Source organism: Arachis duranensis, chromosome 9 (assembly GCF_000817695.3).
Source record: "Arachis duranensis cultivar V14167 chromosome 9, aradu.V14167.gnm2.J7QH, whole genome shotgun sequence".
NCBI classification, from domain to species: domain Eukaryota; kingdom Viridiplantae; phylum Streptophyta; class Magnoliopsida; order Fabales; family Fabaceae; genus Arachis; species Arachis duranensis.
The window spans coordinates 111,820,681-111,832,829 of NC_029780.3; the positions used below are offsets into that span (position 1 = coordinate 111,820,681).

The window sequence follows — 12,149 nt, forward strand, 5'->3', positions numbered from 1 at the left end:
TAGTTAAACCATTATATATGAAATTATATACGAATTATTAAATAAATATTGTACAAAATAATTTTAATATATAACACTTTAAATTTAATATTAATTTATATATTATCTGATTAATTTCTAAACAATATAACACTTATTAAAATATATTATATAGTATACTTAAATTTATTTCATTGGGCATGGCACACGAGACTCACTAGTTTATCTAATTTTCATATAAGAATGAGATGCCAAAACTTAAGACAAAAAGTGTAGCATGTGCAGTTGTGAATAATCAAGAAAGGAACTCTTATGGTATTGCATGGGATTCACCATAGAACACTCAAGCGAGAATCTCTCATTATCATCCACATGGTTCCAAATGCATGCGCATGCATCATCACCCTTTGCCTTTGACAATTACATTATTTGCCTCCAAACACTGTCTAACCCGCTAGAGTTTCGGTTTCTCTTTACTTTTTCGGGGAGCTTCGAATGATTGTTTTGTCACCATTTTTAGCCACCTTGGTTTCAACCATGTTAGAGCCTTTTCACATACCTTATCAGAGGGACCATTAGTGCTTCAACTAATGGCCTTATTATCAGCAGTTTCGAAAGACCATTCAATGTTTTTTGTCTTCAATTGCATGAGTTTTCACAATCATGTCTCAAAAGAAACTCTTGAAAACAAACCATTAATTATGGTGCCTGTGACAGTTCAAAATTCTCTATCAGCAATTTGTTCTCCTAACTTCAGCTTAGAGAAAATATTATTCTAAAAAATTTCCACATGATTACCCTTTTAGTCTTTTACCATAGATTAGAGTTTTAATGCTAATTATATCAAGGACAAATGTTCTCATTTTATGTTAAGTAGTGATTTATTAGTTAAGAATATCAGAAAATGTTGTTAAATTCTTTTTTGTTAATTTTATATATTACTCCTCACACTTGTAACAGTAACAAGTCATTTAAAGGAATTATAATTACTTAACCAATAATGACTCATTTTTTCTAAATTCTCTTGCCCTGCCCTTAGTATTGGACAGTGTTTCATATCAGAAGAAAATGTGAAGACTCATGTGAAAGTTTTGTCCCTTTACAGAAACTGCAAGCACACTTATGATTCACGAATAAGATATTTATCTTCACATGTATATATAATTAAAAAAAAATATATCTACAAATGTGTCTTATATTGTTAAGAGAACTATGTAACCTCGTGACTGTAATTAGAAAAATAGGGATAGGCTTTGGATTTTATGCTATATTGTGTTGAAAATTAGAATTATTTCCCAAATTTTCCCAATTAAAAACTGGTGTGATCAGAAAGCAGTTAGACCTATATTTCTATGAGGTCAATAATTAATGACTTTTAAGGTAGGAGTTGGGATTATGTACGACATCGCGTGTGACAATGTTCAATGTCGATTATTTAGGAATCTGAGTGTGACAAGGTCTGTCACAACGAGTTTAAATTTGTAGTTGAATTCAATTAGCATCTTGTGAAGTCACAGAGCCACCTCTACATGGATGAATATTGATTGAATAATAATAATGATAATAATGGCCTATATAATCTGAGGTGATGGGTGAAATGTTTTCACCTCCAAATAGTTTACACTTTACACACCCGTGATCTGAAATGTTGTTAAACTGTACATGCATGTGTCCAAAACTTCAAATGGTGTTGATTAGTGACTTTAGTGCTGAATATTTACAACTTATTTGTACTCACTAATAACCACTTTTGATGCCATTACCACCTTAGCCTATTTTTCTTAGGTCCACAGTTGTTGTATTTGATATTGATAGGAACTAAACGTAGATGATACCGCACTCAATATGCATGAGGCAAGCGAAACAAAATAAGAGGCCCCCCACTTACTCCGCTCAAATTCTATGACTTCAACTTCTGTCCATATGCTCTTTTAAAAGGCTGATTTTTTTGCGTGGAAAAAATTGTGGTGTTTTTTTGGAAAATGATATTATTTGGTGTAATTACAGATGGGTGGATTTTGTAGAAGAGAAGTCAACACGTGATGTGGGGGTGTGTTGGACATATGGTAGCATTCTGGCCAACACGTGGGGAGCGTGTTACATCACGTGGGGGGCGTGTTGCATGATTTTCACAATACTGTAATACACTTTAAATATCAATATTCAACTAAAACATCATCTCTCTTTTCATATTAAAAATAATTTCTGCTTTTAAAAATTATATGAAATTATTTATTCTAAAATCTTAAACTATACAAAAAAAAAGTATATAAATTATATTTACGAAGAAGTATAGATATTCAGGACTCCAACATTTCATATGACTTGTATTTTGCTTGGAGTTGAATCACCAAACTGTTGTTGCAACTTTAGTTTGTTGTCTCAATTTTTTTTATATGCTGCAATTGTTCAAGGTTATTGACATCTTACTTTTAAATAGTGTGCAACTCTATTACCTTTTATCACACTCAAAATATACAAGGACTTAGAGAAGTATAAAATTTGCATGATAGACATGTAAATAATGGCTTAATACCATATCAAAAGTAAATAGACCTAATCCAACTCCCAAAAGTAAGAGTTTTCTCATCATGTTAATCTAAGTCACACAAATTTATATATAAAAAAAACTATAATTATACTACGTGTATATTAAAATTAGTCATCAATATAAATACATATTAGAATATAAATACACATTAAAAATAAATTAAACTACATATATATTTATACACAAATACATTCATGTTTGATTTTAGTAAATGTTGATATACATGTAGTATTTTAAAAAAAAACTAATATAAAGGAGGATGTAAAGAATAATGTAAATGAATCACTTTCCTAAAAATCAAAGCAGTAATGATTAACTATTGATTTTCATTTCATTTTTTTTTTCGTGTATAGGTTATACCAAATTCACGGGGGGTGAAGTGGTGGACTCTGCAACAAGTTATGGGCTCCAACTCACTCGGGGTGTCCTGTAGTACCAAGTTAGATTCCTCTCTGCTCCATTTTTGCCAATTATGTCTAAGAAAAATTATAGTTTTCAATATGTGACAGAGAGAGAGAGAGAGAGCACAGCAGTACCAATTAACTCACTTTCTTAAAGACCTTTTATTAATCTTTACTTTGGTTAGGTTCAGTTCGTTAGATATCAACTACACAGAACAAGAGAATTATCTTAATTTTCTCTGCTACCAGCCAACCACTTTCCTTCTACTGTTCTACAACTCAATCCAATCCTCTACTTTATTTTCTTAGTACAGAATTTAATCATTTTTTGATCTTCTTACAACCTCTTTTGTCTACCATACTCATAACATAACACAACACATCTTAGCTGCTCTCTACAGGGGTTTTTGTGTTAACTGAGTTAAAGTGATCATTGATTTGGTGAACAAAACAAACAGCTTGTAGTTGGTTACTATCTCCTCCTCCTTTTTTTCTTCTTTGTCTCTTGCACTTCACCCTTGGCTCCTGGAGCTCTTTTTCTACACTATGAACTTGTAGTTGCAAACATGTTGTGTTTTTTCAAGGAATCATGAACCTTACCTCTAACATTCTCCATTTGTGGTGGAGTGTCTCATCTTTTGTTGTTCTTCTTTTTCTTGTTGTGCTTCAATCATCAGTACTTGCTCTTAACTCTGACGGGATTCTCTTGCTTCACTTCAAGTACTCTATCCTCAGTGACCCTTTATCAGTCTTAGATACATGGAACTACGATGATGTAACTCCATGTTCATGGAATGGAATCACATGCACAGAAATTGGAACACCAGGTACCCCGGATTTTCTGAGAGTCACAAGCTTGAACCTTCCCCATAGCCAGCTTCTTGGTTCCATTGCTGAAGAGCTAGGCATGATCCAATACCTACGCCACCTTGATCTCTCCCACAACCTCCTCAATGGTTCACTGCCAAATTCCATCTTCAACTCTTCACAGCTTCAAGTTCTTTCTCTCTCAAACAATGTCATCTCAGGAGAGTTAGCAGAGCTCATTGGCAAATTAACAAGCCTTCAAGTTCTCAATCTCTCTGACAATGCCTTTGGTGGTTCAATCCCAGAAACCCTGACTTCTTTGCAGAACCTAACAACTGTTTCACTCAAGAGTAACTACTTCTCAGGAAGGGTCCCAAGTGGTTTCAACTTCACCGAGGTTTTGGATCTTTCATCAAATCTGCTCAACGGTTCTCTACCAAATGAGTTTGGTGGGGAAAACTTGAGGTACTTGAACCTCTCTTACAACAAGGTTTCAGGGGCAATTCCACAAACATTTGCAAGGCATATTCCTGGAAACGCCACTATTGATCTGTCATTCAACAACCTCACAGGTCCAATACCAGATTCTTCTGCTTTACTCAACCAGAAAACCGAATCTCTATCTGGAAATGCTGATCTATGCGGGAAGCCTCTCAAGATTCTGTGTTCCATTCCTTCTACACTCTCTGATCCTCCAACCAATGCAACTACATCTTCACCTGCAATTGCAGCCATACCAAAAACAATCGACACAACACCACCAACAAACGAAACAGGAGGAAGCAATAACGTGTCACCGAGTGGCCTAAAACCTGCAGCCATAGCCGCCATTGTTGTTGGAGACTTAGCTGGCATGGCCGTTCTTGCATTGATCATTCTCTTGGTCTACCAAAAGAGAAAGAAAAGGGATCCAAAACCAACCAATAACAGCGTAAACAAAGACGAAATAATCATCACAAAACAAAACCACGAGAATGACGCGAAAACAACATCATCACTCCCCTGCTCATGCCTAACAATGAAAGAAGAAGCGACCTCATCAGAAGAATCAACAAGCTCAGAGAGTGAGCAGGAGAACTCAGAAAACAACAAGGTTGCGAAAGGAGGGAGTCTTGTGACGTTGGACGGAGAGACAAAGCTTGATCTGGAGAATCTCCTGAAGGCATCGGCGTATATATTGGGAAACAGTGGCGGCAGCAGCATAGTGTACAAGGCAGTTCTTGAAGATGGAAGAATCTTCGCCGTTCGAAGAATCGGTGAATGTGGAATTGAGAGGATGAAGGACTTCGAGAACCAAGTAAGAGCCATTGCCAAGCTTCGCCACCCAAATTTGGTTCGGCTTCGCGCCTTCAGCTGGGCCAAAGACGAGAAGCTTCTTGTCTCCGACTACGTTTCTAATACCACCCTCGCTTCCATCGGTCCGAGTAAGTTATCACAAACGATTTCATATGTTTGACTAAATTATTATTTATTAATTTTTAATTAATTCATGTTTAATAATTTAGGAAGAGGAGGTTCATCATCACCCTTGAACTTGGGATTGGAAATTCGGTTAAAGATAGCAAAAGGGGTTGCGCGAGGGTTAGCGTTCATTCACGAGAAGAAACACGTGCATGGCAACATCAAACCCAGCAACATTTTGTTAAACTCTGAGATGGAACCAATCGTCTGTGATTTTGGGCTAGACCGGCTCATCTTGAACCACCACAACATTAACCATAGAGCAAACGGTTCAGCTAGGAACTTACTTCAACAGCAGCAAGAAAGTGCAACCATTGGTTCAAGCCCCTATGCTGCAACAACAACAACAACAATGCTTGGAACATCATCATCCATTAGTGGGACTCCAATGGCGTATCAAGCACCAGAGTCGCTTCAAAACATTAGGCCGAACCCCAAGTGGGACGTGTACTCGTTTGGAATGGTTCTACTTGAGCTTCTCAGTGGGAGGATTGTTTCAGACCGGGAGTTGGAGCAGTGGTTTGGAGTTGGACCGGGTTCGGTGGAAGAGGAGAAGAACCGGGTGTTGTTGAGGATGGCCGACGTGGCAATCAAGTCTGACGTGGCTGGAAGAGAGACTGCTATCTTGACGTGCTTCAAGTTGGGGCTTAGTTGTACCTCAGTTGCCCCACACAAGAGACCCTCTATGAAAGAGGCTCTGCATATCTTGGACAAGATCCCTTCATCTGCTACAAATTAAACTCACTCTATTGTTAGCTTTTTTCCTCTGCTTTTGTTGACTTGATTAGCAGTATTAATTAGTTTATGGAGGGAAAGTGACGATGATTGTAACATTGACCACTGAATCAAATCGAATCAAATCCTTGTCTGTGTAATGTGCTTTTTCACGGAGACCAATGGTCGGTGTTGCTGACTATTAGTAATAAAGCTTGCGCAGCAGATGCTGACTGTTTGGTCCTACATACATATATGGTTTGGCTATTACGACGGATTTATGTGTGGGGTTCGGTGCATCTGATTTCTGCTACGCAAATGTTTGATGATGCGTGGATCCAAGTCTTTTTATAATGTGAACTCTGGAATCGCTACTTTTGTTTAAAGCTTTCCTAAAGTTTATAGTTTTATGCTGTTTAGTGTTTAGATCATCATGCGTGCCTATTAAACAACATTAAATCAGAAACAACTATTTTAATAGATTTGAAGGATTAAGGATGGGAAAAGTTCTTTCTTTATTCATATATATTTTTAAAAAAATTATATTTGACGTGTACCCATAATAATCGGCAAACAAACTCATTCACGAACTGACCTCAAAGAACGGAAACAAACAAAACAGCACATGTCACTAATCATAAGGTTATCTTCTAAAACTGTTATCCTCAAACAGACTACATTACTCAAACACGATTCTATACAAGTCAAAGATACTGATAACTGTACTCACCAGAGGAATCGGAACCTACGAGATCCACCACTAACGCAAGACGTCTATAAAACTAATCCCTCTAACTCATAAAAGCTCAGGCCACATAACTTACTCTAATTTTATTATTATCATCTCTTATAACTCACATATTTACTTGAGCGTCGGAGTGTTTTGTGCAGATGCTCCCGCCGCCGTGTTTCAGAAGGTCGATGTTAAAACCACATATTTGTACCTGGACGACGTATAGCTCCATCAAGGATTCAGGTGTTCGACTGAAAGCTACAAACCTTGGCGAATTCAGGACGGAACAATATTCATACATTAAAATCAGTTACAAATGCATGAGTTTCCCTAAGAAATCAATTAAGACCAAAGCTAACTCTAGTCAATTAATTAAAAAACCTGTTTATTAAAAAAAATCCAACCCCTACAACTCTATTTTTTTAAATTTTAAAATTGGAAAAAGAATTCTAAGCATGTATACGGAAAAATAGTAAATGAAAGACCCTTTAGAGTTATAACTATAAGTCACGTTTATCTTCACCAATACAAGGATCAGGATCTTGCTTGATGGTTATAAATTATATTTAAAATCCTTTACTTTGATGGGTACAAGTCAGCACGTTGCTGAATGCTGATGGCAAGTTGGTTAGTGTTTTTGTTTTTGTATACAGTTGGTTAGTTTTGTTTGGGCTATCCCATGTTGTTTATTGTTGCAATGGGCTGGGCCGTTCTTTTCCTTGTGTTCTTGTGTACGTGATGATGATCCATGGCAGGAGTTTTGTGCAGGGGAGCGTAAAAGGTAAAATATACATCTAATCCAGAGAGGAGATTGGGAAAATAAGCTCGGGCACCTTAAATTCAAAAACGAAGAGACGAGTTGGCTAGTGAAGTATGGCATGAACGATTACCCATCTAATTGTTACTTTTGATTGCCTCTTTATTGTAGTGATAACTTCTGCTAGTATATGAAGAAGAAGAAGAAATTGGAGATCATTGTAATTGTGGAAGAACGGCCTATGATTTTCTTGGGCCTATACAATTGAATAAGTCCACCCACCAACAAAAACGGATAACCATTAGGCCCACTCATTTAATTACTGAGAGTTTCGTTATGGGTTTGACTTGTGTGCAAGGCAAGCTTCAGAACCTTCTTCATATTGGGTTAAGACTTGAGAACAAAACTTACACTCACAGGTAACAATGGAAGAATAGAATCCAATACAGATCCCAACCTCAACCCACGCAAAATGCACATCTTCATTCTATCCGGCCAGAGCAACATGGCCGGTCGCGGAGGCGTCATCAAGACCTACGACCACCACCTCCACCGGACGACACAGCACTGGGACGGCGTCGTACCGCCGGAGTGCAGCTCTGACCTTTCCACCCACCGCCTCAGCGCCGCCCTCCGATGGGAACATGCACACGAGCCCCTCCACGCCGACATCGACACCAAGAAAGTATGCGGGGTGGGTCCCGGCATGAACTTCGCGAACGCTGTGCGACGGCGCGTGGACTCCCCTTTGGGATTGGTGCCGTGCGCGGTGGGGGGCACGGCCATAAAGGAGTGGGCGCGTGGTGAAGAATTGTACGAGAACATGGTGAAGAGAGCGAAGGAGAGCGTGAAGGAAGATGATAAGAGTGCGATCAAAGCGTTGTTGTGGTACCAAGGAGAGAGCGACACGTCAAGTGAGGAAGACGCTGAGGCTTACAAGGTCAATATGGAGAATCTCATCCAAAACGTTCGTCAAGACCTTAATCTCCCTTCTCTTCCAATCATTCAGGTTTCGTAAATTCCCATCTTGCCCTTTTTTCTTGTAGAGTAGTGTGTCTGGCAAATAAAAATAGAAAATGATGCGGGCTTTGGATACAGGTTGCAATAGCTTCGGGATCTGAGTACATGGAGAAAGTGAGAGAGGCACAAAAGGCGATTGATATTTCGAATGTGATGTGCGTCGATGCCAAGGGATTGCAGTTGAAGGAAGATAATCTTCACCTAACTACGGAGGCTCAAGTTCAATTGGGTCAAATGCTTGCCGAGGCTTATCTTACACATTTTCATCCTTGTTGAAACTTCAAAATTCAAATCCAAATCTTGTTTGTTTTGTCATTCTGTGTTGGCGTGTGCTTGTGTTAGTCTCTCTGGTCTCTCTGAAATTTAGATCTAAATATCATATTAGTTTCTGGACTCTCTTTAATAATTAGTCGGTCAATAAAATACTGAATTGGCTCACATTGGATACAAGATTAAATAACATTGTTTTGTTTTTACTTTGATTAAGTCTCAAAACAGTTTATTATAGTATTAAGTGTGAGTTATATTATGGCCTTGAATGCACTCTAACATTACCGTGCTGGCCCTCGAACTTACTCAACCTCTTGAACTAAAATTAAGTCAGTCTAACCCTCAATGCTTAGCAAGAAAGCTAAGTATACAAGAGAACACAAGAGAAAGGAAGCTTTGGTATAAATAACACTTTATTACTCAAGTGTTGGTTACAAATGATTCACACACATAAACTCTAACTCTCACCCCTATTTATAGCCATCTACCTCTTTAATTGATGGTTAGGATTAAATCTAATCAACGGTCCAGATTAATCATCCAAAACCTTCTTTACAAATATCTATCCTACCACAACTTTCTAAATGTTTCTAGATTATTCCATACTACTCTTTATACTTCTATATACATCTATACTCTTTTAGAATATTCTATGACCTTCTAAAAGTCTTCTAGAACCTTCTAGGGTATTCCAGAACCTTTTAGGACATTTTAGAATGTTCCGGAACCATCTAAAGCATTCTCAAATACTCCAGAAAACTATACAAACACTGTTAAATTTAACTTTCTAAAATTTACCGTGACATTCTCCCCCACTTATTGCGCAGACGTCCTCGTCGCCTTCTGTTCATGATAGCGCTGTAGGTGTTCTTGGAATTGCCACAAATCTTCACGAGTTTCCCAGCTAGCTTCGATTATCGGGAGTCCTTTCCACTTGATCAAGTATTGGATATTTGGTGGTACTCTTCTTCGTAGCACGATGCGATTAGCTAAGGTCTCTTCGATTTCTTTATCAAATGATCTAATCACCACGGGCGGAGCACGACTCGAGTCACCTCTACTCGGTTCGTCTTGGTCTCCATGATATGGTTTAAGCATACTCACATAGAAGACCAAGTGGATCTTCGTAGAGGGAGGGAGTTGTACTTTATAAGCAACCTCCCCAACACGTCCAATGATCTCAAATGGCCCTTCGTATTTGCGGATTAAACCCTTATGAACTTTACGAAAGGCTTTGAATTGTTGTGGAAGAAGTTTGATCATTACCTTGTCTCCCACTTGATAGCTTGCATGCCTTCTCTTCTTATCTGCCCATTTCTTCATCCTCTTGGCAGCTTTGTCGAGGTAAAAACGAGTGACATCTGCTTGTTCTTTCCATGACTTAATCATATGATAAGCTCCAGGGCTCTTCCCTGAGTAAGAGGAAGAAAGAGAGTGAGGTGTAAACAGTTGTTGTCCAGTCACAATCTCGAACGGACTCTTTCCTGTAGACTCACTCTTTTGCAAATTGTTTGAGAACTGAGCAATGTCGAGGAAATTTGTCCAATTTTTCTGATTAGCGCTTACGAAATGCCTTAAGTAACACTCTCTCAGTCTGCTAATTGGTTTGAGGATGGAAGCTTGTTGAAAAATGAAGTTCCGACCCAATGAGTTTGAACAGCTCTGTCCATAGTCGTCCTGTGAAGCGTGGATCTCGATCACTAATGATGCTCTTAGGCAATCCCCAGTACTTCACCACATTCTTGAAGAATAGTCGTGCTGCTTCCTCTGCAGTGCAGTCAGTAGGGGCAGGTATAAAGGTAGCATACTTCGAAAATCGATCCACTACCACAAGCATAGATCCAAATCCATCGGACCTCGGTAAGGCAGAGATGAAATCTAAAGAGACACTTTTCCACGGTCGCTCTGATGGAGGCAGAGGTTCTAACAACCCACTTGGTGTCTTGTTTTCAATCTTATCTTGTTGGCACATAAGACAAGTCTTCACATAGCTCTCCACTTCATCTCTAATTTGACGCCGATAATAAGAAGATTCAATGAGTGCCAAGGTCCTTCGCTGACCTTAGTGACCAGCCCACTTGGTGTCGTGGCATTCTCTCACTAATTTTCTTCTTAGATTTTCCCATTTAGGGACGTATAGTCTTCTTCCTTTAATGTAGAGAAGGTCGTTTTCTAGCCAAAATCTTTTGGTCTTACCTTCCCTAACCAACTCCACCAACTTCTTAGCTAATGGATCGTGATGCAACCCTTCCTTAATGGTATGCACAATATCTCCTTCAACTATAGAAATGAGCACCATCCTGTATGATTTTGAGATAGGCGGTTTCGCTCCTAACTCCAATTCAATGTTGTCATCCATCTTTCTTCTAGGTGGTAAATGCTTTGGCAACTCGAAAGGTATCACATCCTTATTTTCTTCAAGGACTTCCTTGATTTTAGGGGAAACATCGTCTCCTTTGGCTGTTGACTCCTCTTGTAGTAAAGCCAAAGACATCATCTCCTCCTTTTTGAAACCTTTCTTGAGTTGCATGGTCGAGAGCATCAGAATTCCTCCAGCCTTTGAGATTGTAGAGACCATGCATGGAGACCCTTTCTCCATGACGCATACTATATTGTAGTATGGCATATGTATTATATTTGCCTTTCTTTGCAAATCAAGCCCGATGACAATTTTAAAATTGTCCATGGGTGCTACTGAGAAATCCACAAGGCCCTTCCAAGAACCAAGAGTCATCTCAACCCCTTTTGTTACTCCCTTAAGGGGTTTGTAACACCCCAATTACCCTAAGCCTTACCTCTAGCCGTAAAGCAAAGGTTAATCAGAGGTTACGACAATCCTAAGGCTTATACATATTTATATATAGAAGGAAATAATATAATCTAGAAGCCTGATGAAGGAGTAAGCTCAAAACAAAATTACAAAAGCGTGAGACGTTCACAAGAAACTAACGCATAAGGTACAAGGTATGGGTGTAAGAGAATGGAACATATATAAATATAAGAATATAATAATCATAGAGAACTAGCCGCAGCTTGCAGAGTTTAAGCCGACTAGTTACAAATAGAAATATACAGAGTTTTAAAATTAAAACAGCTTATACAACCTATCCCTCAAGTAAGCCTCTAAGGCCATAAAGATAAAACACAAAAAGATGTGAGAGTAACTATAACAAAGTAAAATAAATTAAACCAAGGAGGAACCATACTCTGCTCCGTCACCATATCCACAATCTCATCGAAGTAGATTACCTGCATCTGAAAAACAACAACAAAGTATGGAATGAGAACCGAAGATTCTCAGTATGGTAACAGTGCCCAATGATGTAAGATGTAAGGCCCCGGGACGCCGAAGGCAATCCTAGAACTTCACATCGCATACGGGTATTCAAGCTTAACAATATAAATAAAAGAAGAACTTAAACCATAAACTGGGTTATCTGACCTAGGGGAGTTCTA

At 38.5% G+C, this 12,149-nt stretch overlaps 2 protein-coding genes across 2 annotated transcripts; both read left to right on the forward strand.

Annotated features, from left to right (window-relative positions):
• Positions 1-2,938: 2,938 nt before the first annotated feature.
• Positions 2,939-6,299, forward strand: LOC107467411 (receptor protein kinase-like protein At4g34220). Its single transcript, XM_016086501.3, has 2 exons — positions 2,939-5,162; positions 5,244-6,299. The coding sequence occupies exons 1-2, from the start codon at positions 3,521-3,523 to the stop codon at positions 5,936-5,938; spliced, it is 2,337 nt and encodes a 778-aa protein (XP_015941987.1). The 5' UTR covers positions 2,939-3,520; the 3' UTR covers positions 5,939-6,299.
• A 1,386-nt stretch (positions 6,300-7,685) lies between these two features.
• On the forward strand, positions 7,686-8,909 carry LOC107467579 (probable carbohydrate esterase At4g34215). Its single transcript, XM_016086711.3, has 2 exons — positions 7,686-8,412; positions 8,502-8,909. The coding sequence occupies exons 1-2, from the start codon at positions 7,876-7,878 to the stop codon at positions 8,697-8,699; spliced, it is 735 nt and encodes a 244-aa protein (XP_015942197.1). The 5' UTR covers positions 7,686-7,875; the 3' UTR covers positions 8,700-8,909.
• The last annotated feature ends 3,240 nt before the right edge of the window (positions 8,910-12,149 follow it).

Coding starts and splice junctions, on each gene's coding strand:
- LOC107467579 (XM_016086711.3), top strand. CDS start 7,876: ATGCACATCTTCATTCTATCCGGCCAGAGCAACATGGCCGGTCGCGGA. Junction 8,413..8,501: donor CTTCTCTTCCAATCATTCAG/GTTTCGTAAATT, acceptor CTTTGGATACAG/GTTGCAATAGCTTCGGGATC.
- LOC107467411 (XM_016086501.3), top strand. CDS start 3,521: ATGAACCTTACCTCTAACATTCTCCATTTGTGGTGGAGTGTCTCATCT. Junction 5,163..5,243: donor CCTCGCTTCCATCGGTCCGA/GTAAGTTATCAC, acceptor TTAATAATTTAG/GAAGAGGAGGTTCATCATCA.